The sequence below is a fragment of the Pogoniulus pusillus genome, chromosome 41 (assembly GCF_015220805.1).
Source record: "Pogoniulus pusillus isolate bPogPus1 chromosome 41, bPogPus1.pri, whole genome shotgun sequence".
NCBI classification, from domain to species: Eukaryota; Metazoa; Chordata; class Aves; order Piciformes; family Lybiidae; genus Pogoniulus; species Pogoniulus pusillus.
The window spans coordinates 1,170,080-1,197,808 of NC_087304.1; the positions used below are offsets into that span (position 1 = coordinate 1,170,080).

Sequence of the window (27,729 nt, forward strand, 5' to 3'; positions counted from 1 at the left end):
CCTGGGGCAGACCATTCCATCCACACCACTGCCAGAGTCCTGGGCTCAGTTTTGGGCCCTTCACTCCCAGAAGGACATCGAGAGGCAGGAGCAGGTCCAGAGCAGGGCACAAAGCTGGGGCAGGGTCTGCAGAACAGGGCTGGGGAGGAGCAGCTGAGGGAGCTGGGGGTGAGCAGTGTGGAGGAGAGGAGGCTGAGGGAGGCCTCATTGCTCTCTGCAGCTGCCTGAGAGGAGGCTGCAGGCAGGTGGGGGTTGGGCTCTGCTCCCTGGGAACAAGTGTTGGGGCAAGACAAAACTGCTGCAAGCTGCACAGGGAAGGTTGAGGTTGGACAATAGAGGAAACTTCTTCACTGAAAGGGTTCTGAACCAGAGGAAGAGGTTCTCCAGGGAGCTGGCTGGGTCCTCACCCCTGGAGGTGTTTCAGAGCTGCAGAGATGTGGTGCTGAGGGCCAGGGTTCAGCCCCAGCCTTGCTACAGTTAGGGAACCACTGGACTGGATGATCTGAAAGGGCTTTTCCAGCCCAAATGCTCCATGGTGCTGTGAAGTATGCTCCTGCACCATGCCCAGGCCTCATCCTGCCACCCTCCCCTGCTCACCCATTCCTGTTTCGACTTCCCAGTGTCAGCAGATTTGAACCCAAGCCACTGAGCAGCTCCATCACTCCCTGCAAGCTACAACACCCTCCCCAGAGGAGCAGAGCAGCTCTCAGATAAGCACTGAGGGAGCTGTGTCATTTCCAGTGACTCAGCAGCCTCTTCCCTGGCCTTCTCAGGAGCTGCTGAGCAGCCTGGGGACTACACTTCCCTAAAGTCTCTGGTGACAGCTCCAGCCCAGGCTGGCCTGGGGCTGGGATTCCCCCAGCCAGGCACAGGGCACTCAGGGAAGTGCCAGAAGCTGGCAAAGCACCATCAGCCCTGGCAGAAGAGCTCTGCACTGAGGGCAGCTCTGCCAGCTGGCCTGGAAGTGTCCCAGAGCCCAGGCAAACCTCTGGTGGGGAAGAGGCTGCTGGGCAGCACTGCTGCAGGCACAGCCTGGGCTGCTGCAGCGCCTCAGAGGGCTTGCAACACCTCCCAGGCAAAACGAGGACACTCCAGGACATGTCCCCCACATCCCAGGCAGGGCTCAGAGAGGTTCACAGTGTGGTGGAGGCAGCACAACAGATCCAGGTGAGCTTTCCAGCCAGGGGAACCAGAGCCCCCCCAGGAGAGGTGCAGGTACACAGAGCATGTCCTCAGCTGGACCCCTGCAGGAGCTCCAGCACACACAGGACCAGCAGCAGTTTGCTTGGAAGAGATCTTTAAGATCATCAAACCCATCCATGAGCCCAGCACCACACCATGTCCCTCAGCACCACATCTCCACAGCCTGTCTGTCTCTCCAGGCATGGTGACTCCAGCACTGCCCTGGGCAGCCTGTTCCAGGCCTTCCCAACCCTTTCAGGGAAGAAACTTCCTCATGTCCTACTCAAACCTTCCCTGAGGAACTTGAGGCTGTTCCCTCTCCTTCTGTCCCTTGATCCCAGGCAGCAGAGCCCAACCCCACCTGCCTGCAGCCTCCTCTCAGGCAGCTGCAGAGAGCAATGAGGTCTCCCTCAGCCTCCTCTCCCCACACTGCTCCCCCCCAGCTCCCTCACTGCTCCTCCCCAGCCCTGTTCTGCATGACCCTGCCCCAGCTTTGTGCCCTTCTCTGGACCTGCTCCAGCCTCTAAGTGCGCTCCTTAGGGCGAGCCTCTCATGCCCTGGGCACAGCACACCCTGCTCAGAGCAGCTCTGGACCTGTGGCACTCGTGGGCATGGTGTGGAAGTGCTGCTGGCCCAGCAGGCTGCAGCTGCTGCCAGGGCATTCACTCAGCAGGCTGCAGGCTGCTCCTCAAGCCAGTGCAGAAGCTCCCTGCTGCTGAGCTGCAGGCAGGGACTTGCTCTGGGGCTGGCTGAGGCAGGTGAGCTGCACATCAGCCTCTGCCCTGCAGCAGGGCCCACTCCCACCAGCCAACTGCTGACCTCCCATCAGAGCCTACTGCCCTCCAACCTGCCCAGGCACTAAGGGCACTTAACCAGCAGTGCCCCTGGCAGAGCTCAGCCCTTCACTGTGCTCACACAGTTCCTGAGCCCCACAGGTATCCAAGGATGCCCTCCACAGCCCTGGCAGCCAGCAGCAATGGCTCGAGGGTCCTTTCCTCTCTGAGAGCACTGTGGTGCTGCCCTCACCCCCGAGGCTCACCAAGTGCTGCCCACACACTGCCCCTTCATGCTCACAGGCTGCTGGTTGTGCCCACACCCTCACAGGCTGCAGCTCGGGGGGGCTCTTCACAGGTCTCACCAGGAACTGACATGTGACTGCCCAGGATGCCCCCACCAGGGGCACAGGTGAGAGGGCACAGAGCTCCTCGTGCCTGCTGGAGCCACAGCTGCCAGTGCCAGAGGAGAAGCCCCCCCAGCACCCTCTGCTTTTGGAGCTGTTATCCAGGAGTGTGTTCTGGGCCTGTCCTGCTTAGGAGGTGCTACAGCATCTGTGCCCCAGGGCTGAGCACACCCCCACAGGCCTGCTCCTGGCCACCAGCACCTCACTGCCTCCTCAGCTAGAACCTGAGACCTGCACTCAGCATCTGGCCAGCACAAGCCCCAGCAAGGTCCCTGGCACTGGGCTGCCACCCTGCAGTGTGCCCCCACAGCCCAGGCACACCCTGCCAAACGATTCAACTTCTGAGCCAGCCACCTGAGCTGTCAGAGAGCCCCTGGAGGGCCACGACTGAGGGGCACCGAGGGGCACTGGTGCAGTGCTCACTGACCTCCAGCTTTGCTAGGCACAGGGTTTGGTTTAGCTCTGCAGCCTGAGGCCTCCTCCCATGCCAGGATGCCAGGGCAGTGCCAGGCCTCTGAAGCAATCACTACAGCTGAGCATCAACCCTGGATTGCTTCCCCAGGGAGGGGCTCTGGCCCTGCAAGGCCTCCTCTGCAGCCAGAGCAGAGGGGGGCTGGGAAGCAGAGGTGGGCACTGCAGGCAGGAGTCTTTCCCAGGGGGTGATGAAAGGGGGGGAAAGGGAAAAGGAAGAGGTCTCCTCTCTAGGCTGCATCCCCAACTCCCTCAGCCTGTGCTCACAGCAGAGCTGCTCCAGCCCTGGCAGCATCTTTGTGGCCTCCTCTGGCTTCACTCCACAGCTGTGTCCTTCTGCTGGGGACAGCAGAGCTGGAGGCAGGATTGGAGCTGAGGTCTGAGCAGAGCAGAGCCAAGGGGCACAATCCCCTCTCCTGCCCTGCTGCCCACACTGCTCTGCCTGCAGCCAGCACACAGCTGCCTGCTGGGCTGCAGGAGGACACTGCTGGCTCCTGGGGAGCTGCTCAGCACCCAACACCCCCAAGGCTCTTTCTTCAGGGCTGCTCTGAACCACCCTGCCCCCAGCCTAGATTTGTGCCTGAGCTTGGCCAGACCCAGCTGCAGGACCTTGCACTGTGACTTGTTGAACCTCCTGCATTTGGCACTGCTCACTTCCCAAGCTTGTCAAGGTCCTTCTGGATGGATCCCTGCCCTCAGGGGAGTCCAGAGCACCACACAGCTTGGTGCCACCAGCAAACCTGCTGAGGTGCACTCAATGCCACTGCCCATGTCACTGCCCAAGACGAGCAGCCCAGACCACCCCTGCAGGAGGCTGCCCACAGTCTGACAGGCAGTAAATGGCATCTGACTGTGGTGTGGGCAGCAAAGGCTGCAGGACCTTCCAGGCTGGACCTCAGGTGTGCCACTGACACCCTCCTGGGTGGTGCTGCAGCACCAGCAGGGACAGCAGCCCTGCCAGCATCCCCTGCCAGCAGAGCTCACATTTGGGCTGAAATCTCTTCTGCAGCTTCTGAACTGTGCCTCACTGATTTATTTGCTCCTCTTTGGGGATGTTCACTCCAATTCTGAGGTCAGAAGATGGTCTGGCCTGAGCTGTTCCCCACACTTAGAGGGCTTCCCTGTAAGCAGCTGCTACATAAGCAGCCAAAGGGAGGCTGCAACTGGAGCAGAGCAGGGGAATGAAAAACCCTCCCCAGCCAGAGCCTGGACTGGACCTTCCAGCTGATGGACCCAGCAGGTGCCTGTGCCACTGTGCTCAGTGCAAAGAGGAACAGAAGAATTGCCTGAGCCAAGTCCTGCTTGCTCCTTTGACCTGGGGTCCAGAGGAGGCCAGGAAGATGCTCAGAGGCTGGAGAAGCTCTGCTGTGGGGACAGGCTGGGAGAGTTGGGGCTGTGCAGCCTGGAGAGGAGAAGGCTCCAAGGAGACCCCAGAGCTGCAGTTCAGTAACTGCAGGGCACCTGCAGGCAGCTGGGGAGGGACTGCTTAGAAGGGCCTGTGGGGACAGGCTGAGGGCAGTGGTTTGGCAGTGGAGCAGAGCAGAGTTAGGTTGGACATCAGGAGGGAGTTGAGCACAGCCCTACGAGGAGAGGCTGAGGGAGCTGGGATTGGTTAGCCTGGAGAAGAGGAGGCTCAGGGGAGACCTTATTGCTGTCTACAACTACCTAAGGGGTGGTTGTGGCCAGGGGGAGGTTGCTCTCTTCTCTCAGGTGGCCAGCACCAGAACAAGAGGACACAGCCTCAGGCTGCACCAGGGGAGATTTAGGCTGGAGGTGAGGAGAAAGTTCTTCCCTGAGAGAGTCATTGGACACTGGAATGGGCTGCCCGGGGAGGTGGTGGAGTCGCCGTCCCTGGAGCTGTTCAAGGCAGGACTGGACGTGGCACTTGGTGCCATGGTCTGGCCTTGAGCTCTGTGCTAAAGGGTTGGACTTGATGAGCTGTGAGGTCTCTTCCAACCTTGGTGATACTGTGATACCGTGAGGGTGGGGAGAGACTGGCACAGGCTGCCCAGGGAGGTGCTTGAGGCTATCCCTGGAGACATTCCAGGTCAGACTCGATGTGGCCCTGGGCAGCCTGCTCTGGCTGGAGGATAACTGGCCAAGATGCCTCTTGAGGGTCCCTTCCAACCTGAAGCATTCTGTGACTCTGTTGAGTTGCCCCAAGCACTGCTGCTGTGTTTTTGCAGCTCCATCCCCTGAGCCCTCTGAGCAGAGGAGGAGCTGGGGGCGGGAGCAGGGAGGCAGCAGGAGGGCAGGAGGGCACAGCAGGCACTGGCTCCGCATGGCAAGGGAACAGGCAGAAAGAGGTACCTCTGTCAAAGGCCTTGGTCTTCTCTCTACCACAAACTCGGTGTGGCAGAGCTCACAGTAGCTGGTGTTGGAGGAGGACAGCCACTTCTCCAGGCAGCTCTTGTGCACGGTGCCCAGCGTCCCTGTGCAGTCGCAGGGCGAGAGCAGACCCTCCCCACTTCCACCTTCGTGGCAGATGCGGCAGATGGGACCGTCACTGGGGGCAGACAGAAGGGAGTCACTGTCAGAGCAGGCACCACCGTTTGGCCTCCTCAGCAACGGGCTCTGGCCCCGGCAGGCCCCAGAGGGGCGCCCGAGGAGCAGGCAGCACATGGCAGAGCCTGCCAGGAGCCCTGCGGCTCTCCGGAGCAGAGCAAGGAGCCAGTCCCAGGGCAGCAGGGAGGTGCCCACAACGTTCTAGGCCAATAAAAACTGGGAAGCAGGTTGGCCAGTAGCACAGCACCCAGGAGAGGCTGGCACAACAGCCTGGGCAGCTCAGCTGGGCTCAGCAGGTGTGCCCCACAGCCTCCAGCTCCTCTCAGAGTGGGCAGAGGCTGATGCCAGCCCCAAACCAACCCCAATGCAATGATGCACACCCAAGAGGCCAAAGCAAGGCCAAATGATCCACTCTGCCTGGAGCCAGTCCAGAGGCTGGCAAACAGAGCTGCACTGCCCTCTTGTCCCCCTGCTCTGCACCCTGCACTCTGCAGTGACTGCAGGGCACAGCGAGATCCACAGACACTGCCAGGCTGTCCCCTGCAGCTCAGCTCTCTCCCACAGAATGGGTTGGGCTGGAAGGGACCTTCAAGATCATCCAGTCCCAACCCCCTGCCATGGGCAGGGACAGTTCCCATCAGCACAGGTTGCTCAAGGCCTCATCCAGCCTGGCCTTGAACATCTCCAGGGAGGAGGAGGCAGCCACAGCCCCCCTGGGCAGCCTGTGCCAGTGTCTCTGCACCCTCACTGCCAAGGATTTCATCCTCATCCCTCCTGGGAGGGAGGTGTTAAGCACTCATCCAGATGAAATTCTCAGCACACAAACCCTCTGCACACCACAGTGCAGGACCTCCCTCAGCACCCCACCTGCACCCCACCACACAGAGACCACCCCTTGGTGCTTCAGCAACCACCACTGCTCACCCCCTCCTTGGCTACAAGTTTCAAATCTCTTGGACCATGCTCAAGGTCTCCTCTCTTGGCAGCTCAGAGAACCACAGAAGCTTATCAAGGGAAGCATCAAACCCCTCCAGAGGCACCTGCAGCCTTCCCACAGAGGTCTGCCCTGCTGATGGCACCCAACCCACCCATCTGCTCCCAGGATCTTCCCTCACACCTCTGCCTGGTGCCTGTGGACCATTTGTGCTGCTGCCCCAGCACCCTTTAGCTCAGGCCTGCCAGCCCACAGTCACCTGCCAAATTCCCACCACAGCCTGAAGGCTCTGCTCTGAGCCTACAGCAGCCCAGGGCATGCAGTGTGCTCCTGCAGCAAGACCCTCTCCAGCTGCACAGAGAACTCAACTCCACAAAGAACCTTTCCACTTGAAGCCTCTTGTTTGCTTGTCTTGCTTACTGCCCCCTGATCCTTCTCCTGCAGGGGACAACGTTTCCCACCACTCCCAGATCAACAGACCTCCACCAGCAGAAGAGTCCCAGCCCATGCAGTGGGCAGTGAGGGTGGGGGGACACTGGCACAGGTTGCCCAGGGAGGTTGTGGATGCTCCCTCCAGGTTGGATGAGGTCTTGAGCAACCTGGGCTAGTGGAAGCTGTCCCTGCCCAAGGGGGAGCTGAAACTGGATGATCTGTAAGGTCCCTTCCAAGCCAAACCATTCCATGATGCTATGATCACCCTCACTGCCCCTCCCTCTGCCTCCAGAACATCCCTGCAGGACAGCTATGACCTTCAGGCTGCAGGCACCCCAGGGACAGTGCCTGTCCTGTTCTTCATTGCTTGCCTCAACCTCAGCATCTTCTTTGCCTTGGATTTAAACTGAAGGAGGACAGGTTTAGATTGGATCTCAGGAAGAAACTCTTCACCATGAGGGTGGTAAGACACTGGAATGGACTGTCCAGAGAGGTTGTGGATGCTCCCTCCCTGGAGATGTTCAGGGCCAGGTTGGATGTGGCCTGGAGTAACCTGGGCTAGTTGAGAGGTGCCCCTGCCCATGGCAGGGGGTTGGGTTAGAGATCTCCAAGGTCTCTCCCAGCCTAGGCCATTCCATGATTGGGTGATTCTGACCTGCCACAAGCCCAGCACCTCCTTTCCCCAAATTCACAAGGACCTCTGTGAGCCCTGAACTCTTGTTCTTCATCTGCATCCCTGCTGCAGCCATCAGCTCAGCCTGCAGCCACTTACAGCAAGGCTGAGGCTTCCAGGGACACTGGAGGCCCAAGGGCACCCCAGCTGGCACACAGAGCTCCATGCTTCCCAGGAGCCCACAATGAGGATGTCCTTGGCTGCCTAGGAGACCCCCAGTGGCTCTGGGCAATGAAGTTCAGTGTCTCTGGGCAGGGAAGTTCACTGCTCTCAGCAGCTCAGCTCAGCTCTCAGTGGTCTCCATCCACCCAGATGGTTCAGGAACGAAGTGCTGGGCAGCAGGGGCCCAGGGCAGGGTCACCCTCCCCGGGTCCCCACTAACATCTCCTCCCTTTTGATCTTCCGAGGTCCCTTCCAGCCCCTGTGATTCTGTGATTGCTTCCCCTCCTTCCTAGCAGCCACTGCTGCCACACAGCAGCAGCTCCCACGTCCAGAGCTGTGCAGGTGTGGAGGTGAAGCTGAGCAAGGAGCATCTTTACTTCCCAGCTGGAAGCAAATCCAGGTGGGCTGCACCTTCCCCACCACCCTGCCCCTCCTGCCCCACTGCAAGAGCAGGCTGTGGGACTGCAGCTCCACAGCCACAAGCAGCAACCTGCAACCTTTGAGCAGCAGAGCTGCTTCCATCAGTCTGCAGTCCCAGGCAGCAGAGGGAGACCTCTCCTGGTGCAGCAGAGGGAGACCTCTACCACTGTCAACCCACTCCTGAGCAGCTTTCAGTCTAACTGGACTTTAACACCAGGTGTGGGGCTGTGGAGCAGTGAGCCAGACCAAAGCCCCTGGGGAGCCACTGCCCCTCCTCAGTTCTTGCCTTTTATTTAGGGGACTTCCTAGCCTGGAGAAGAGAAGAGTGAGAGGGATCTGAGCACCATCTGTAAGGATCTGAGGGGTGGGGCCAAGAAGGTGCCAGGCTCTGTTTGGTGGTGCCCAGTGACAGGACAAGAAACAAGGGGCACAAGCTGGAACCCAGGAGGCTCCACCTCAACATGAGGAGAGGCTTCTTTGGTGGGAGGGTGCTGGAGGCCTGGGGCAGGCTGCCCAGAGAGGCTGTGGAGTCTCCTTTGGAGACTTTCAAGCCCCACCTGGATGTGTTCCTGTGTGCCCTGCCCTGCTCTGGCAGGGGTTGCACTCAATGATCTCCAGAGGTCCCTTCCAACCCCTCACATTCTGTGATGGGACAATCCCTGCAGCAGGAAGCTGGACAGGTGGTGGAAACTCCATCCTCAGAGATACTGAAAACTGCTTTGGACAAGGCTTTGGGCAGTGTGATCCATCTTGGAAGTCAGCTTTGCTCTGAAAGGAAGGCTGGAGCAGATGGCCTCCAGCACTGCCTTCTCCTCAGGCTTCTCTGGTGCCTCTGCAGCCTTCACTGCCACCAAAGCTCAGTGCTGTGTGGGAGCAACACAACTGCAGCCACAGTGAGAGGGACTGACCAAAAAAGCCTTCCCCTGCTCCCACCCATCTGTGATTTCCTCAGACAAGCATCTGTGAGCTATCTCATCCCTCCTCTTCCTGTGTGAGAAGGTTCACATTTCCAGAGCACTGACCTGACCCTGCCCAAGCAATCCAGAAGGAAAGAATTTGCTGACAGTGCAAGGAAAAAATCCCACCACAACCTTCTTATCAGACTGCATTTTGCTTCCTTCCTGTGCAGAGGGGAGGGGGCTGCCACCCTCCCCCCCACACCCCCTCATCAGCCCAGAGAGACCTGGCACCTGGGCACAGAGTTCTGGCTGCTGGTTGGACTGGAGCACCTCAGAAGGCTTTTCCAACCCAAACAATGCTGTGAGTGGATCCCACACAGTCACACTGCTGCTGGCTTCCCTCTGCTGGGTGCTGCTGACACCAGAAAGAAGGAGCTGCTGTCTCATGAAGGCAGAGAATCAGAGTGGTGGTGTTGGAAGGGACCTCTGGAGAGCACTGAGTGCAAGCCCCTGCCAGGGCAGGGCACACAGGAACACATCCAGGTGGGGCTTGAAAGTCTCCAGAGACAGAGACTCCAAACCTCTCTGGGCAGCCTGCTCCAGGCCTCCAGCACCCTCACACCAAAGAAGCTTCTCCTTATGCTGAGGTGGAACCTCCTGGGTTCCACTTTGTGTCCACTGCCCCCTGTCCTGGCACAGGACACCACTGAAAGAGCCTGGCCCAGCCTGGCCCCTTCTTGGCTCCCACCCTGCACTTTTATGGACACTGCTCAGACCCCTCTCAGCCTTCTCCTCTCCAGGCTGCCCAGCCCCAGGGCTCTCAGCCCTTCCCCATCACAGCTGTCCCAGGCCCTTCTGCACCTTCCCAGCCTCCACTGGACACTCTCCAGCACATTCCTGTCCCTCTTGAACTGGGGAGCCCAGAACTGGACTCCAGATGTGGTCTCACCAGGTCAGAGCAGAGGTGGGGGAGAGCCTCCCTTGACCACAGTCCTCATGCAGCCCAGGCCAGGCATGGGCAGTCCTGCTGTGGGTCCTTTCCACCTGTGCTCCCAGTCAGTGTTTAAGGAGCTGCACTTCCCACCCAGCCTCGCTGCTGCCAGAGAGCAGCTCAGGTCCTCTCACACCTCTGACTTGCTCCAGGTTTGCTCACTGCAGCAGTGACATTGGCCTGGGTTCTGCCCTTGCTCTCTGCTCTCTTCCCCCAGGCCTGCAGCATCGCCTGGCCCAGGTCACTGAGAGCACAGCAGCTGCCAGGCAGCAGCAGAGCAGAGACCCTGAGCAGCCCCACAGGCTGGGCTGAGCCTTGCTGCCAGTGCCCTTTGCTCTGGAAGCTCAAAGCACACCAGAGGAAGCCACATCAGGAAAGGGCTGAGCAAGCAAGGATGCCACACATCCTCTCCAGCCACAGCTGGGCACTGCCAGCTCCTGCCAGGCCAGCACCCTGCCCTCCCTGGGGCTGCAAATCCACCTTCACTCCACAGCCCCCCTGACAGAGGAGCTGTGCTCCTCTTGCAGCCATTCAGCAGCACAGTCACAGGAACATTGGGTGTGCAAAGCCCTCTCAGATCATCCAGGCCAACCCCAACCCAGCCCCACCATGGGCACCAGACCATGCCCCACCTGCCATGGCCACAGGGCTCTGCAGCACCTCCAGCCATGGGCACTCCACCACCTCCCTGGGCAGCCTCTGCCCAGCCCTGACCACTCTGGCACCAAAGACATTTTTCCTCCTCTCCAACCTAACCCTGCCCTGGCACAATTCCAGGACATTTCCTCTCCTCCTGTCCCCTGATCCCAGGCAGCAGAGCCCAACCCCCACCTGCCTGCAGCCTCCTCTCAGGGAGCTGCAGAGAGCAATGAGGTCTCCCTCAGCCTCCTCTCCACACTGCTCACCCCCAGCTCCCTCTGCTGCTCCTCCCCAGCCCTGTTCTGCAGACCCTGCCCCAGCTCTGTGCCCTGCTCTGGACCTGCTCCAGCTCCTCAGTATCCTTCTGGGAGTGAAGAGCTCAAAAGGGGACAGCACAGCACTGCCCTTGCAGCCATGGTGTCTGTCCCACATCCACTGCTGCCCAGCTAGGGCTTGGTGGAGGCCACCTGTGATGTCTCATGGAGTGGCTCCAGGCCTGCAGGGCTCTGATGAACACAGCAGCCTGGACCCAGCAGCACATGGCTGGAGTGAGCCCCACAGGGAGAGCACAGGCCTGGGAGCCACAGAATGGGCTGGGTGGGAAGGGACCTTTAAAGCTCATCCAGTCCAGCTCCTTGCAGCCAGCAGGGACATCTGCCACTGAAGCAGGTAGCTCAGAGCCCCAAATGACCTGAGCTGGGACAGTGCCAGGGATGGGGCAGCTCACACCTCTGGGCAACCTGGCACAGGCTCTCACCACCCTCAGTGCCAAACATTTCTGCTTTTTCTCCAGTCCAAATCTCTTTTAGCTCCAACCCATCCCCCCTTGGCCTGTCCCAACAGCTCCTGCTCTAAAGTCTGTGCCCAGCTTTCTGCTCAGCCCTTGGAGCACTGCAAGGCCACAGAAGGGCTCCCTGGAGCCTTCTCTCCTGCAGGCTGCCCAAGCCCAGCTCTCAGCCTGGCCTCACAGCAGAGCCCTGCCAGCCCTGCCAGCACTGCTGTGGCCTCCTCTGGCCCTGCTGCAGCAGGTCCCTGTCTGTGCTGAGGGCTCCAGAGCTGCCCCAGCCCTGCAGGGAGGTCTCAGCAGAGCACAGCAGAGGGGCAGAATCCCCTCCCTGCCCCTGCTGCTGCCGAGGCTCAGCCCAGGGAAGCTCCGTGGTGAGCTCCTCCCCAGCGCAGGCTCTGCGGTGCCCTCCAGCCACGGGAGCAGGCAGAGGGACGGGCGGGAGGGAAGGGGCAGCCTCACCTCTGCGCTCCCAGCGCCCTGATGACGGTGGACAGCAGCCTCCCGTCCCTGCTGCTGACCTGGGTCACGTAGTGCGGGCGGCCGAGGTCGGCGTCCTCCACCGCCTTGGCCAGGGCAGCGCCGCCCGGGCAGTCGCAGAGGGAGCCGGGCAGGTGGCAGCAGTCGCCAGTCGTCATGGCAGCTGCGGGCCCCTCCGCCCCGGGGACCCGCTCCGGTGGCACTGAGACCTGCGGGGAACGGCAGCGTGGTGAGAGGGCAGCATCCTGAGCCGCCCGACCCAGCCCCCCCCGGGCAGCTGGCACCCCCCGGGCCGCAGCAGCCGCGAGTTGTGCCAGTCCTCTAAGAGGCTTTGTGAGGCTGCCTCGCCATGGAACTCGGGCTCCGAGTGTCCTACTTACATAACTTAGCGTCAGAATTGCAAATGTGCCTTCCCCGAGAGAGCTGCTGGTACCCACCCCTGGACCTGCTGCAGCCTCCCGCACCCAGCAGCCCAGGGCAGAGCTGGGAAGGCAATCAGCAGCCCCCGGGGCCGGCGTCGAGCAGAGCCACCCTGCGGACTCGGGCTCAGCCCCGCTGCAAAGCCGCAGGGGGGCAGCTGGACGCAGCTCCCCTGCCAGCCGAGGGAGGCTCTGCCCTCAGCTGTGCCCCGCTGCTTTCAGAGCCCTCCAAAGCCTGCCCAGCGACCCCCAGAACGCTCCCTCCTGCCCCCTCTTTCATTTCCCACTCTTAGTTCTGCAGAGAGAAGCACACACACTTCCCTTCCCACATCCCACCGGGACCACCCCAACAAGGGGCATGTGGGCATCAACCAGCCAGAAGCCCTGCCAGGCCTCCCCGGGCTGCACGGGAGGGCAGCAGCTCAGGGCTCCTCCCTTGCCCCTCGGCAGCGCTGAGCTGTGCAGTGGCCGAGTGCAAGCAGCGGAGGCACAGCGCGGGCACAGCGCGGGCACAGCGCGGGCACAGCGCGGGCACAGCGCGGGCACAGCGCGGGCACAGAGGAGGCACAGAGGAGGCACAGCGCAGGCACAGCGGAGGCACAGCGGAGGCACAGCGCAGGCACAGCGCAGGCACAGAGGAGGCACAGCGCGGGCACAGCGCAGGCACAGCGGAGGCACAGCGGAGGCACAGCGCAGGCACAGCGCAGGCACAGAGGAGGCACAGCGCGGGCACAGCGCAGGCACAGCGGAGGCACAGCGCGGGCACAGCGCAGGCACAGCGCGGGCACAGCGCGGGCACAGCGCGGGCACAGCGCGGGCACAGCAGGCAGCCTGCAGCACCTCTGCCACTCGCCCAGCAAAGGCAGCGCCAGGAGCCGGCAGCAGAAGCAAGCAGCGGGGAGAAGATGCAGGGGCAAGGGGCAGCAGGAGCTGGCGCAGGCAGGAGAGCTCAGTGCCTTCGAAGGCAGGCAGCAGCTCAGCCACGCAGCCAGCAGCAGCAGCTCTGCTGCTCCCTGGCAGGGGTTTTCTCAGTCCCCGAGGCTTGCTTTGCAGATTCACAACCCCCCCAAGCTCCTTTAGCCTGGTCCCTGCGAGGCAGCTGTGCAGACATGAAGAGCTGGGGCTACAATTAGTCACCAGCTGAACACCAGCCAACAGCATCGTCCTGCTGGGAAGGACCAAGCTCCCTGTGTCTGTAAACAGGGCTGGGCTTATGTAAGGCAGGCAGAGAAATCCCCGAGCAGCAGCACCGGGGGAGCAGAGCTGCTCTGGGGTCTCATCCTGGTGCCTGCACTGCAAGGGAGAAACAAACCCACCCAAGAAGTTCCAATGAAAGCAATGAAAAGAGGTCGGGGAGGGGGGAGGAAAAAAAACCCAAACAGCAAAAGCATGAACAAAGCAACAAAAATGACCCCAAAACGTCCCAGAGAAAGATGCAGTGCTTGGTAAATGCAGGGGATGTTGGGGGGGATCTTCACTCTCCACCTCCTGGAGTTCTAGAAGCAGGCAAACCAACCCCACCCCCCCAGTCTGATCCAAGCAAATGCTTTTGGATGTTGAGATCCTTGGGCACAACCAGAGGCAAACACTGCCACGGACCTGCAGCTTCCCCAGGTTCAGCTAAGCCTAAATCAAACCAGAACAGCTAAAGAGAAGGGCTTGGGCCTGGCTGCAGGCTTGGGCAGCCTGCAGGGGAAGCAAACAAAGCACCAGGATGGGAACACGATGCTGAAGGCCTTGCAAGCAGCCAGCTGGGCCAGCAGAAGTGTTCTCAGGACGGGGACATGAAGCAATCCTTACACAACCCAGGGCTTGGTCCATCAGGGCGGCTCCCTCGGAGTGTGCTCAGGGGGAGAGAGCCATTCCCTGCTGCTGGCAGCCCCCAGCTTGCCTCTCAGCCCCTCCCCCTTCAGAACAGTTTGGAGCAGAAAAGTTCCCAAAGTCTTTCTCAAAGCTGCCTTGGTCACCTGGGGGTTGGACCTGGTGACCTTTGGAGGTCCCTTCCAAGCATTCCGTGGTTCTGCACTCTGCAGTCCTTGCTCTGCACCCAAACAGGAGGATCAGAGTCATGGAAAGGGCTGGGTTGGAAGGGACCTTAAAGCTGATCCAGCTCCAACCCCCTGCTACGGGCAGGGACACCTCCAGCAGCACAGGTTGCTCAAGGACACATCCAGCCTGGCCTTGAACACCTGCAGGGAGGGGACATCCACAGCCCCCTGGGCAGCCTCTGCCAGTCTCTCCCCACCCTCCCTCTCAACAATTTCTTCCTCCTCTCCACTCTCACTCTCCCCTCTCCCAACTCAAAGCCATTGTCCCTTGTCCTGGCACTCCCAGCCCTCGTCCAAAGTCCTTCCACAGCACTCCTGAGCCCGTTCAGGTACTGCAAGGCTGCTCTGAGGTCTCCCTGGAGAGAAGGTTTGAGCTTGTGGGCAGGTCAATCCCCACTGGACCAAGCTGGAGTCTTTCCATCAGCTTCAGAATGCATTTAGCAGACCCAGCAGTGCCTTGGCCCAGCCTCTCCCAGTCCCTCTGCAAGGAGCACACAGGGCTGGAGTGGCTTTGCTTATGGCTCTGCTTTTAGAAGCAGCAAAGGCTGTGAGCTGTGCAGCTTGGAGGAGCATAGAGATGATGAATGTGATTGGAATGACTGAAGTCAGCTACCCTGCAAGTTCAGGAGATCTTTCAGTTTGAAAGCCTCTCACAGAGGCAGGCATCCAGAGCCATGCTCTTAATAAAGAGGTCAGGGCCATTTGTGCAGCCACCACATTGCTTATTTGGCAGCCCAGAGGAAGGAAGCTCTGCCTGGTGCACTGGAAGTGAACTGCCCTCACTGTCTGTGTCCTGGGAGCCTTTCTGCTGAGGCTCTTTGTGCTCCACATCTGCCAGACACAGGCAGCAGCCTGTCTGTGCCCTGGGCTGGCTGGGAATGGCCTCCCCTGCCAGCTGCTGGCTGCTGCCAGCTGCTCAGAATCACTGAATGGTTTGGGGTGGAAGGGAGCTCCAAAGGGCATCCAGTCCAGCCCTGGCACTCACCAGGGACATCCTCCACTAGATCAGGCTGCTCAGAGCCTTCCGAGCCTCACCTTGAACATCTCCAGGGCTGGGGCCTCAACCACCTCCCTGGGCAACCTGCTGCAGTGCTCCAGCAGCCTCCTGGTGCAGAACTTGTTCCTCACAGCCAGCCTCAATCTGCTCTGCCCTGGTTTGAAGCCATTGCCCTCGTCCTGTCCCTGCAGGCCTTTGCAAACAGTCCCTCTGCAGCCTGCTTGCAGACCCTTGAGGCACTGGAAGGTCACCATTAGGTCTCCCTAGAGCCTTCTCCCCTCCAGGCTGAACACCCCCAGCTGCCTCAGCCTGCACTCATATCAGAGCTGCTCCAACCCCCTGAGCATTTCTGTGTCCCTGCTCTGTCAGGGTCCATCCCAGGGAGGAACCCAAAGCGATTGAGCAGACACAAAGCAAGGTTTTCATGGATGCAGCTAGTGAGGAAGGAGCTGAAGTCCAAAGATAACATCTGCAGTGCACTGCAGCTCCAATTCCATACCCAGCTGAGCACAAACCACTCTGTCCAGCCAAGCCAGGCCCTCTCCTGGCTCCCAAAGGCTCAGCTCATCAGCATGCAGCCTTCTCCCACAACTGTCAACAGCTCAACCAACCCAAACCAATGTTACAGCAGGAACACCAAAAACTTGGGAGTGGGAACCGAGCCCCAAGCAGCTGATTTGAACCACACCCTGGGGGGGATTCTGGGCAGCTGTGACTGCTGAGCCCACTCCTGGGAAAGGCATTTTTTTGGGCTCTCATTTGCAAAACCCAGCAAGCCTCTGAGCCATGAGGTTTCTTGTCCCTGTCCCCACTGCTGCCACCGCCAGGCATGAGCAAATCAATCAGCAAGGGTTTGCATGCTCAGCCTCTGAGCAGGGCCAGGACACAAAAGACTGAGTTTGAGATTACTCAAACTGGAGGAAAACAAACCCTGCTTGTGGAAAGTTGGCTCAGAAGAGCAAGTTCTGCACCAGGGCTCCAGAACCCAAACACGTGCAGGCAGAGGAGCTGCTGCCTCCCCAGGGCTCCAAGGCAGAGCCCTCGGGGCTGGTGCTACACAGCCCATGCAGAACACCAGCAAAGATCCCCCTTGTTGGTCCTCAGGCACTGCAACCAGATCTGGGATCTGATCTGGATTAGCCAAAGGGCACAAGGGGGTTCAAAACTCCTTCCCCTGCTCAGGACTGCAGAGACCAGGCTGGGTCACTGCTCCTGGACCAGAAGCTGTGCCCAGCAGGAGCAAGCAGCAGCCAAGGGAGCTAGAGGGTGCCCAGCTCTGCTCTGCAGGCTGAGGTGGTGTGGCCAGGGCAGACATCTGTGCAGACAGAGCACCCACAGCAGGCCAGAGGAGCCACAGGCAAGACTAAGGCTGAGGGCTGGCAGTGCAGGGCAATAGCTGGGTGCAGGTCACAGCTCCTCCAGGCTGCTCCTGGCCTGTCTGTGTGGTGAGGACCTCCAGTGCCAGTCCCTGGGGCAGATCTGAGGCTGTGATAGATTGCTGAGCAAACCAGAACTAGAACCAGCTCCACCTCCTCTGGGTGCAGCTCACAGGCACCAGCTTCTGTGCAAATTAGCTTCCTTGGAACGGCTCCACCGAGGGAAACAAACCACCCCCCGGCGAGGCTGCCAGCCCCAGGCTGCTCCTCTCACTCTGCCATTCCCCTCATTGCCCTAACCACAGCCTGGCACCTCGCTGGAGTGCTGCCAGGAGATAAGCAAGGTCTGCAGCCAGCAAACCCCACTGAGCCCCAGAGGGGCAATTTGGTTTGGAACCCACTCCCTGCCTGCAGATCGCCAAGGCTCTGCCTGCTGCTGCTGTGCCAGGCCAGCCTCTGAGCCCGGCAGCCAAAGGCTCTGCAGCTACCCTCAGTGCTCTGCTCACACCTCCCTGCACCAGGGAACTGCAGGCTGCCAGCTGCTGAACAGCCTGCCCCCTGCACCACAAAAGCTTCACCTCCCAACCCACAGGGCTCTAAGGTCACCCTGGACACAGACCTCTCGAGGGAGACAGGTGCAAGGAGCTGCAGCTGCCCCCTCGGACCCTGCCTGGCCCCTAACGGCCCCAGCACAGTCCAGCCCCAGGCCTGCAGCAGGTCCCTGTGCACCCAGCTCTGCCTGCTGCGGGTGCCTGCACTGCCTGCACCCCCTGCTCTGGGCAGCTGCCAGGGAGCCCCATCCCGTCCATGGCACCACAGAATGGGCTGGGCTGGAAGGGACCCTCAAGATCATCCAGGTCCAACTCCCTGCCATGGGCAAGGGACAGTTCCCACTAGCCTTAGTTTGAGTCTCATCCAGCCTGGTCCTAAACACTTCCAGGGATGTGGGATCCACAACTTCTCTGGGCAGCCTGTGCCAGTGTCTCACTGCCCTCACAGTGAAGAACTCCCTCCTGATGCCCAACCCAACTCTGCCCTGCTCCAGTTCCAATCCACTGCCCTCAGCCTGTCCCCACAGGCCCTTCTGAACAGTCCCTCCCCAACTGCCTGCAGATCTGCTTCGGGCACTGCAGGGCTGCTCTGAGGTCTCCCTGCAGCCTTCCCTTCTCCAGGCTGCACAGCCCCAACTCTCCCAGCCTGTCCCCACAGCAGAGCTCCTCCAGCCTCTGATCACCTCTGGGGCCTCCTCTGGAGCCTCTCCAGCAGCTCCAGGTCCTTGTGCTGGGTCCCCAGAGCTGGAGGCAGTGCTGCAGGTGAGGGCTGAGCAGAGCAGAGGGGCAGGATCCCCTCTCTGTGCTGCTGCCCATGCTGCTTTGATGCAGCCCAGCACACAGGTGGCTTTTTGGGCTGCCAGTGCCCACTGCCAGCCCATGTCAAGCACTTCATGCACCAGGGCCCCTGAGTCCTTCTCCTCAAGGCTGCTCTCAATGCACTCCTTGCCCAGCCTGGACTTGTGCTTGGGATTGCCCTGACCCAGCTGCAGGAACCTTGCTCTTGGCCTTGCTGAACTCCAGGAGCTTGGCTTGTGCCTGTCACAGCGAGCAAGCTGTGGCCCCCAGCCCCTCACAGCCACAGTGGCTACACAGCCCAGCACTGCTGCAGCAGAGCTGTGCAGGGGGCTGGGAGCAGTGGCCTCAGCTGCTCCCTGCCACGGCCAGAAGGTTACAGAAGGAGCTTCAAGGAGCTTCACTGAAGGAAAACAGAACAGGAGCCCCAAGAACTGGTGCCCGAGGCTGAAGGGCTTTGGGTTCCAGTTCTGTTCAAACATAAACCCTGCTGAGGGTGCCAGTCACCCTGCAGGGCTGCTGCCTAGCACTGCAAGTCCCAAAGCCAGGAGAAGACTTCCCAAGACTTGATCCACACCAGCTGAGAGCTCTACAGCTTCACTGGATGTGTGCCCAGGCACAGGAGGGCAGCTCTGCTGGCAGACCTCTCGCAGGACTTGAGAAGCAGCTGCTGAGTCTCCTGCTCAAAGGTCATCTGAACATGACCTGCAGGCCAGGGAGCAAGGAGCACTGTCCAGGGTGCCAAGTGGCACAGCCTGGCACACATGGCCCTGGCACAGACAGCCCTGCACACATGGCACTGGAACTGGCACACGTGGCCCCAGCACATGCAGCCTTGGCACACACAGCCCTGGCACACCTGGCACTGGAACTGGCACTGGCACACGTGGCCCTGGCACACACAGCCCTGCACACATGGCACTGGCACACACATGGCACTGGCACACACATGGCCCTGCACACCTGGCAGTGGAACTGGCACATGTGGCCCCGGCACACAAAGCCCTGCACATCTGTCACTGGCACACATGGCCCCAGCACATGGAGCCCTGCACATCTGGCACTGGCACACATGGCCCCAGCACATGGAGCCCTGCACATCTGGCACTGGCACATGTGGACCCAGCACATGCAGCCCTGGCACAAGCAGCCCTGGCGCGCACAGCCCAACACACACAGCCCTGCACACATGGCACTGGCACACACAGCCTTGGCACATATGGCACTGGCACACACAGCCTTGGCACATATGGCATGGGCACACACAGCCCTGCACACATGGCACGGGCACATGCAGCCCCAGTACATGCAGCCCCAACACATGGAGGTCTGCACACATGGACGGGCACACACAGCCCTGGCACACATGGACAGGCACACACAGCACGGGCACACACGGCACGGGCACACGGCACGGGCACACACGGCCCTGCATACATGGCATGGGCACACACGGCCCTGCACACACGGCCCGGGCACACACGGCCCTGCACACACGGCCCTGCACACATGGCACGGGCACACACGGCACGGGCACACACGGCCCTGCACACACGGCCCGGGCACACATGGCCCTGCACACACGGCCCGGGCACACACGGCCCTGCACACACGGCCCGGGCACACACGGCCCGGGCACACACGGCCCTGCACACACGGCCCGGGCACACACGGCCCGGGCACACACGGCCCTGCACACACGGCCCGGGCACACACGGCCCTGCACACACGGCCCGGGCACACACGGCCCTGCACACATGGATGGGCACACACGGCACAGGCACACACGGCACGGGCACACATGGCCTGGGCAGACACGGCACGGGCACACATGGCCCTGCACACATGGATGGGCACACACGGCCCGGGCACACACGGCACGGGCACACACGGCCCTGCACACATGGCCCGGGCACACACGGCCCTGCACACATGGATGGGCACACACGGCCTGGGCACACGCGGCATGGGCACACACGGCCCGGGCACACATGGCCCGGGCACACACGGCCCTGCACACATGGATGGGCACACACAGCCCGGGCACACACGGCCCTGCACACATGGATGGGCACACACGGCCCGGGCACACACGGCCCGGGCACACATGGCCCGGGCACACACGGCCCTGCACACATGGATGGGCACACACAGCCCGGGCACACACGGCCCTGCACACATGGATGGGCACACACGGCACGGGCACACACGGCACGGGCACACACGGCACGGGCACACATGGCCCGGGCACACACGGCCCGGGCACACACAGGCACACACGGCATGGGCACACACGGCACGGGCACACACGGCCCTGCACACACGGCACGGGCACACACGGCCCAGGCACACACAGGCACACACGGCATGGGCACACACGGCACGGGCACACACGGCCCTGCACACACGGCCCGGGCACACACGGCATGGGCACACACGGCCCGGGCACACACAGGCACACACGGCCCGGGCACACACGGCCCGGGCACACACGGCCCGGGCACACACGGCACGGGCACACGCGGCACAGGCACACACAGCACGGGCACACACGGCCCTGCACACACAGGCACACACGGCCCGGGCACACACGGCACGGGCACACGCGGCACAGGCACACACAGCATGGGCACACACGGCCCGGGCACACACAGGCACACACGGCCCGGGCACACACGGCACGGGCACACACGGCACGGGCACACACGGCACGGGCACACACAGGCACACACGGCATGGGCACACACGGCACGGGCACACACGGCCCTGCACACGCGGCACGGACACACACGGCCCTGCACACGCGGCACGGGCACACACGGCACGGGCACACACGGCCCGGGCACACACAGCACGGGCACACACGGCCCGGGCACACACGGCACGGGCACACACGGCACGGGCACACACGGCACGGGCACACACGGCCCTGCACACACAGGTCCATGCTCTAACATAAGCCCTGAGGCCACACAACAGCTTTTAAAGCATTTTCAATTGGGCAGGTCCCAGAATCAGCAGCAGAGGAGATGGTTCCAAGCTGCCCCAGGGGAGGCCCAGCCTGGATCCCAGAAGTATTTCTGCCCTGGAAGGGCTCTCAAACCCTGGCACAGGCTGCCCAGGGCAGTGCCGCAGTGCCCACCCGCGGAGCTGGTGCCTGGGGACATGGTTTGGTGCTGAGCCTGCAGCGCTGGGGCAAGGGCTGGGCGAGGTTAAAGGGCACAGAAGACATCCAGGTGGAAGAGCCCAGCTGGGCTGGACGGGCTTGGAGGTCGCTGCCAACCAGATGTATTCTGTGACCTTTAACCATTCTCTGCCTCCTCCAATGCTGGTGCTGAGCTATGGCCCTCAGCACCACACCTCTGAGGCTCTGAGACCCCTCCAGGATGGGGATGCAACCACTCCCTGGGCAGCCTGTGCCAGGCTTTGAGAACCCTTTCAGTGAAGAATTTTCTCCTGATGTCCAACCTAAGCCTCCCTGATGCAGCCTGAGGCCATTTCCTCTCTTCCTATCACTTGTTACTAGAAGAGCCCAACCCCACCTGGCCCCGGGCTCCTTTCAGGGGTCGTGGGGCCCGAGGAGCTCTCCCTGTACCAGAGGGAAGCCTTTCACTCCCCAGCAGCTTCTGCCTCCTGCCTTGCCTGCAGCGTTTGTCTGACACTGGCAGCCAAAGGAGGTGCAGCAAAAACATCAGTGTGAACTCAGCACCACAGAATCAGGCAGGTCGGGAGAGAGCTCCAAGCTCCTCCAGTCCAACCCAGCCCCCAGCCCTGCGCAACCAACCAGACCATGGCACTAAGTGCCCCAGCCAGGCTTGGCTTCAACACCTCCAGGCACAGCCACTCCACCACCTCCCTGGGCAGCCCATTCCAGTGCCAATCACTCTCTCTGACAACAACTTCCTCCTAACATCCAGCCTCAACCTGCCCTGGCACAGCTTGAGGCTGTGTCCCCTTCTTCTGGTGCTGGCTGCCTGGCAGCAGAGCCCAACCCCACCTGGCCACAGCCTCCCTGCAGGCAGCTGCAGGCAGCAATGAGCTCTGCCCTGAGCCTCCTCTGCTGCAGGCTGCACCCCCCCAGCTCCCTCAGCCTCTCCTCACAGGGCTGTGCTCCAGGCCCCTCCAGGCCTTGCTGCCCTTCTCTGGACACCTTCAGCACCTCAGCATCTCTCTTGGCTCTTCAGACAGTGCCATGCAGCAAGGCTGTGACCCCCAAGACAGACCTGACCCCAGGGTCCAAACCCCAAAAGCAAGCAAAGCAAAGAGAAATGAATAACTGAGGGACAAGACCCTGGGACCCTCTGAACCTTGTGAGAAAGGCTCCCAGCAGAGACCTCCTGCTGCACCTTCCCCAGCCCAGGGAGCTGGCTCAGATCCCTGCATTCCCAACGCTCCAAAGATGCTCAGGGTCTAACCAGGCAGCACCCAGCAGCAGCTCAGCACTTCCAGGAAGCAGCATTTTCAGCCTCCTGTTCCTGCCCTATCTCTCCATTATCTGCCCCTGCCAGAGCCTTGCTCAGCTGCCTCTCAGCCACTCCAAGAGCACAACTTGGCAGCAGTGAAACAGTGACAGAAGCCTCCAGCTACCAGGCTCCTGCTGAGGACAGATGAGCAAAACTCCACAGCAAGCCACTAAGTAGTCTAAATAGACATATTCTGGGAGCTCCCTGAAGTCTTCTTTACATCATGGTTTGATGTCAAATGAGTTTGCTGCCCAGACACAGAGGAAGAGCCAAACCTCCACAGAGTGGGATTTATTCTGCCTTTTCCCCAGCCAAGAGCTGCCTGCGAGCCCCCAGGGCCAGGAGCCCTCATGATCAGCACCCTCTGGTTTCCCAAAGCCTGCATCCATGCACACCTCTCCCCTCCAAAGCTCCCAGCCACTGCAGCAGCTGCACTTCATCAGCTTCTCTTGCAGCACTGACAAAGATGAAACCCTCACACACATCCCCTGTGGTTCTCTGGTGGGCTCCCCCCAGCAGCCAGCCCTAAGTTTCAAGCAAGGCCACGGAGTCACAGACTGGCATGGCTTGCATGGGAGCTCTGAAGAGCCCAACCCCTGCCAGAGCAGGGCACACAGGAACACATCCAGGTGGGTCCCCAGAGGAGACAACTCCACAGCTCTCCTGGGCAGCCTGCTCCAGGCTCCAGCACCCTCACACCAAACAAGTTTCTCCTCATGCAGCTGGGGTATGAGAAACATTGGGATGAGTTGCACTGAGATGGCACAGGCTGCCCAGGGGGGTTGAGGAGTCTCCCTCTCTGGAGATATTCCAAACCTGCCTGGATGTGTTCCTGGGTGATCTGGTATAGGAGATCCTGCTCTGGCAGGTGTTGGACTGGATGAACTTTGGAGGTCCCTGCCAGCCCCTGACATGCTGTGACTCTGTGAGTGAACACTGCAGAGCCAGGGCACAGCCAGGCTGCAGTCACCCCAGACTCTGGGGTCCCTGTGGTGTTGTTCCCCCCCTTGCTTTTCAACCACCCTTTATTTCAGGAGAGTGCTGCCTGATCTCTTACAGTTTGCTGCTCAGAATTCCCCAAGAAGCCAAAGCTTGGAGCCTCCCTGCTGAGGAAAAGAGCAGAATCAAAATGAGAAGCCTGAGGGATGAGTTCTTCTCTTATTCCTGTCCTTGGGAGTGATCAGGCTGAGCCTTACAGCTGGAGCTGCAAGATGAACCAAGTCACCTCAGCTTTTCTGCCACATCACCTGCCACAGGACCCTATGGCAAGAGACTTCACTGAGTTTTAACTGCCAGCATCTGCAAAACCAACTGCAACAGCAGGAGAAAGTTTCTTTGCAACCCAAACTCAGCCACTCAGCCATCCCAGGAACCACTTTCAGAAAGGAACGAGTGGAAAGCAGCTGAGGGCCATGAGAAACACCTGCAGCTGCCCCAGGGCTTCCAGACCTGGGCAGGCAGAGGTGAACAGCAGCACAGAGCCCACAGCCACCCCCCCCCCGTGCTTCAGCACTCTCTCTCCTCAGAGAAGGAGAGAAGCAATCCCGAGGCTGCAAAGTGGGACTGGAATCATTCAGCAGAGTGCAAACAGCTGGGCACAAGCAGGCAGTGTGAGAAGGCAAACGGCAGATGGAGAGAGGGGATCCTGCCCCTCTGCTCTGCCCTGGGGAGACCTCACCTGCAGGGCTGGGGCCAGGTCTGCAGCCCTCAACACAGGAAGGACATGGACCTGATGGAAAGGGTTCAGAGGATCCATGAGAATGACTGGGGGGCTGGAGCAGCTCTGCTGTGGGGACAGGCTGGGGGAGCTGGGGGGGTTCAGCCTGGAAGAGAGGAGACTCTGGGACTGAAGGCTGCAGAGGGACATTTGCAGAGGCCTGCAGGGACAGGATGAGGAACGATGGCTTCAAACTAGAGCAGAGCAGGTTTAGATTGGATGTGAGGAACAAGTTCTGCACCAGGAGGCTGCTGGAACACTGCAACAGGTTGCCCAGGGAGGCAGTTGAGGCCTCATGCCTGGAGATACTCAAGGTCAGGCTGGGCAGGACTTTGAGCAACCTCATCTGGTTGACAATGTCCCTGCTGACTGCAGAGGGGGCTGGACTGGATGAGCTTTGGAGGTCCCTTCCCACCCAGACCATTCTGTGATCCTACAGACCAAGCAGTTCTCCTGCTCAGGAAGCTTTGCCTGCAGACCTGTGCCCCAGCAGCAGGGAAAGCAACCATCCCACCATGCCAGCACATCCCAGCCCTGCTCCTGCTCCTGCCTGGCAGAGCTGCCTGTCGATGGCGCCAGAGCCGTGTGGCCTCTTGATTCTCTTTGCACCCCTGTCCTCTGCAGGGGAACACTTCTGCTTCCCAGCCCTGCTGCTTCCCAGAGCTCTCCTCCAAAGGCCACAGCAGCAGCAGCACCGAAGCTCAAGGGCTGCCTGTGCAGGCTCTGGCCAGGCAGTGTCAGCTTATTCAGGTTAAATGCATTCTCCTCCAGGTTAACTGGATTCTCCTCCAGACTGAATGGATTCTGATCCAGGTTAAATGGATTCTCCTCCAGATTAAATGGATTCTGATCCAGGTTAAATGGATTCTCCTCCAGAATAAATGGATTCTCCTTCAGATTAAATGCATTCTACTCCAGGTTAAAAGCATTCTCCTCCAGGATAAACAGATTCTCCTCCAGATTAAATGGATTCTCTTCCAGAATAAATGGATTCTCCTCCAGATTAAATGGATTCTCCTTCAAAATAAATGGATTTTCCTCCAGATTAAATGGATTCTCCTCCAGAATAAATGGACTTTCCAGCCTGGGTAGCACACCAGAAAAGCTTTGGTGTGGCAGCAATGCACACACCAGACCAACAGAGCAGCACCCACACAGCGCCAGACCTCAGGAGGATGCAAAACATTATTCCAGGATCTGGAATCCCATGCCAGGAAGAACTTGCATTCTCCTCAGTGCTCTCCTCCCTCTGTTTCCACAGCACCATTTACACTGTGACACAAATCATAAAGCTCTGCTCAGAGACAAACTGGGGCTGGAGCCTCTCAGCTGCCAGCACAAACCCCTGCTGGAAACCAGGCTGAGCTCTGAGCAGATCCCTGATTTGGAATTTAACTTCCCTCTTTATGTGTTTCATTCTCATTATTTCACAGCACAAATCCCTTCAGTACACTCAGTTTTCAAAGAGCTTTCCAGGCACCAGCACAGCCTCCAGCCCCAGCACCCATCTGCACCTGAAGAGCTCCCAGGCAGGCACCAGCTGGGAGCATCTTCTTTTTCCACAGCCAAAGAGGAGGATTGGCTGATCCTAGCTGTTGTCACCAGCATCTCCCTTCTGCTCATTCCTTACCACTACAAACTCCTTCAATCCTGAAGTGCAACTTCACAGCTGATAAGAGAGCTGCAGGATCCCAGCCGTGTCCCCCCCTCTCCTGGTCGAGGCTGCAGTGTCTTGCTTAGGCTGCATTCCTCGTCCTGGTGGGGACTCAACTGCTTTGTCTACAGAGAAGTACAGGAAAAACTGAGAGGAAAGAAAAGCTGGAAGCAGTCCAGGAGCATAGTTTACCTTTTCCCTCCCACCACTCTCAAACCTAAACCCAAAGAGCCTTCATCTGGAACAAGGCTCAAGCTCTGAAAGCTTCAAAGAAAGCAAGAGGTGCTACAGCCAAGGCTGCGAGGGCTGCTCTGCTGCCCTGCTTGCAGAGAGCTGCTTTAGAGCCTGCCTTGGATTTGCTTGCCCCAGTCCTTGCCGAGCCAGCACCGTACCCCTTGCCCCCTCCTCTTGGGAGCAGCAGCAGAACATTGCCTTCAGCCTGTCGCTGGCTTCATGAGAAGCGATTCCAGCTGCAGGAGCAGCTCCAGCATGCCTGGCCCAGAGGTCAGCCACACATCAGCCTCTTGGCTTACACCAGCAACTGAGAAGTTAAGTCACAACTGCCACAGAAAACCTGGCTGAAAGCTCAAGAGATGCCTGCTTTGACTGCCAGTGGGGCCAAATCAGACTGCAAAGCACAGCACTGCACCTCCGAGACTGCTCTGAGGCGCAAGTTGCGTTGGTGTGGCTGGCAGGTTGAAGAGCTGCAGGTCAGAGCAGCTCCTCTTGGGCTGGGCAGCTCACCAGAGGGTACAAAGGGTTCAGTCCCTGCCCGAGGCTCGTTGTCAGTCCATGCCATCAGGAGTTTCCCAGTCTGCATTCTACCATCAGTGCTCAGAGCTCTCACAGCTATAGGGACCTCCTCCACCACCAGCATGGGTGTCACATCCTTAAGAAGCCTGGCAGCACCTTCCCCAGAGCAGGACACACAGCTGAGTGCCCGCCCAAAGGCCAAGCAAGTAGGTGGCCACGCCTGCCAGCAGAGTTGCCTCTCTGGCTGTGACACCAAGAGCTGGAGCCAAGCTGGCCTGGACACAGAGCAGAGCAAGCAGGATGGCACCAGAAGGGCACTGCTGCAGCCAGAGCTGGGATGAGAGCCAGAGCAGGCTTGGAGAGCAGCAGACACTGCTGCCCACCTGTGTGCTGCTGACTGTGCCAGCTGCCATGGGCTGCACCTCAGCACAGACTGATTTATAGTCACAGATTGGGTTGGAAGAGACCTTCAAAACCATCTAGTCCCAACCCCTGCCAGGGGCAGGGACAGCTCCCATCAGCCCAGAGTGCTCAAGGCCTCATCCAGCCTGGCCTTGAACAGTTCCAGGCAGGAGGCAGCCACAGCCTCCCTGGGCAGCCTGTGCCAGTCTCTCCCCACCCTCACTCTCACCAATCTTCCTCCCCTCCAGTCTAAGCCCACCCTCCTCAGGCTTTCCTGGGCAAGCACCAGAGGAAGCTTTTTGACATGAACATGTGAAACGTGGCTGGAGATGAGGAAAAATTCCTTCATGCCAGAGTGGTCAGGGATTGGCAGAGGCTGCCCAGGGAGGTGGTGGAGTCCCCATGCCTGGAAGTACTCAAGAACCCTGTGGCCATGGCACTTGAGGCCATGGTTTAGTGGCCATGGTGGGGCTGGGTTCCTGTTTGCACTGGATGATCTCAGAGGGCTTCTCCTACCCAGATAATTCTGTGTTGCTCTGACTGTAGGATGCTGCCTGCCCACCCTCCTGTGGCACTGACTGCTGCTGTGCTCACTTCTGCACCTGGAAGGGACCCACAGCTTCTTCCTGTGCTTTGCCTTTTGCACACAGAGAGCCTGTGCCTGCTTCCCACTGTCCTGGATGTGGTTTGTGTGTCTCTGAGGGGGGCAAATGTAGGTAAATGAAGATCATAGCTCTCATGGGAAGGCTCTGAGCTAAAAGCATGGAGTGAAGCAGGCTGGGAGCAGAAGAGGCACACTGTT

At 60.1% G+C, this 27,729-nt stretch overlaps 1 protein-coding gene across 2 annotated transcripts in view; it reads right to left on the reverse strand.

Moving 5' to 3' along the window:
* The window catches only part of MARCHF2 (membrane associated ring-CH-type finger 2), a 54,798-nt gene that overhangs the window by 23,705 nt on the left and 3,364 nt on the right, over positions 1 to 27,729 (reverse strand). For both annotated transcript variants that reach the window (XM_064174976.1, XM_064174977.1), the window contains exons 2-3: positions 11,735 to 11,961; positions 5,144 to 5,339 (exon numbers count right to left, since the gene is read on the reverse strand). In XM_064174976.1, coding sequence (XP_064031046.1) covers positions 5,144 to 5,339; positions 11,735 to 11,910 — 372 coding nt within the window. In that variant the 5' untranslated portion in view covers positions 11,911 to 11,961. The remainder of the gene's footprint in view (positions 1 to 5,143; positions 5,340 to 11,734; positions 11,962 to 27,729) is intronic.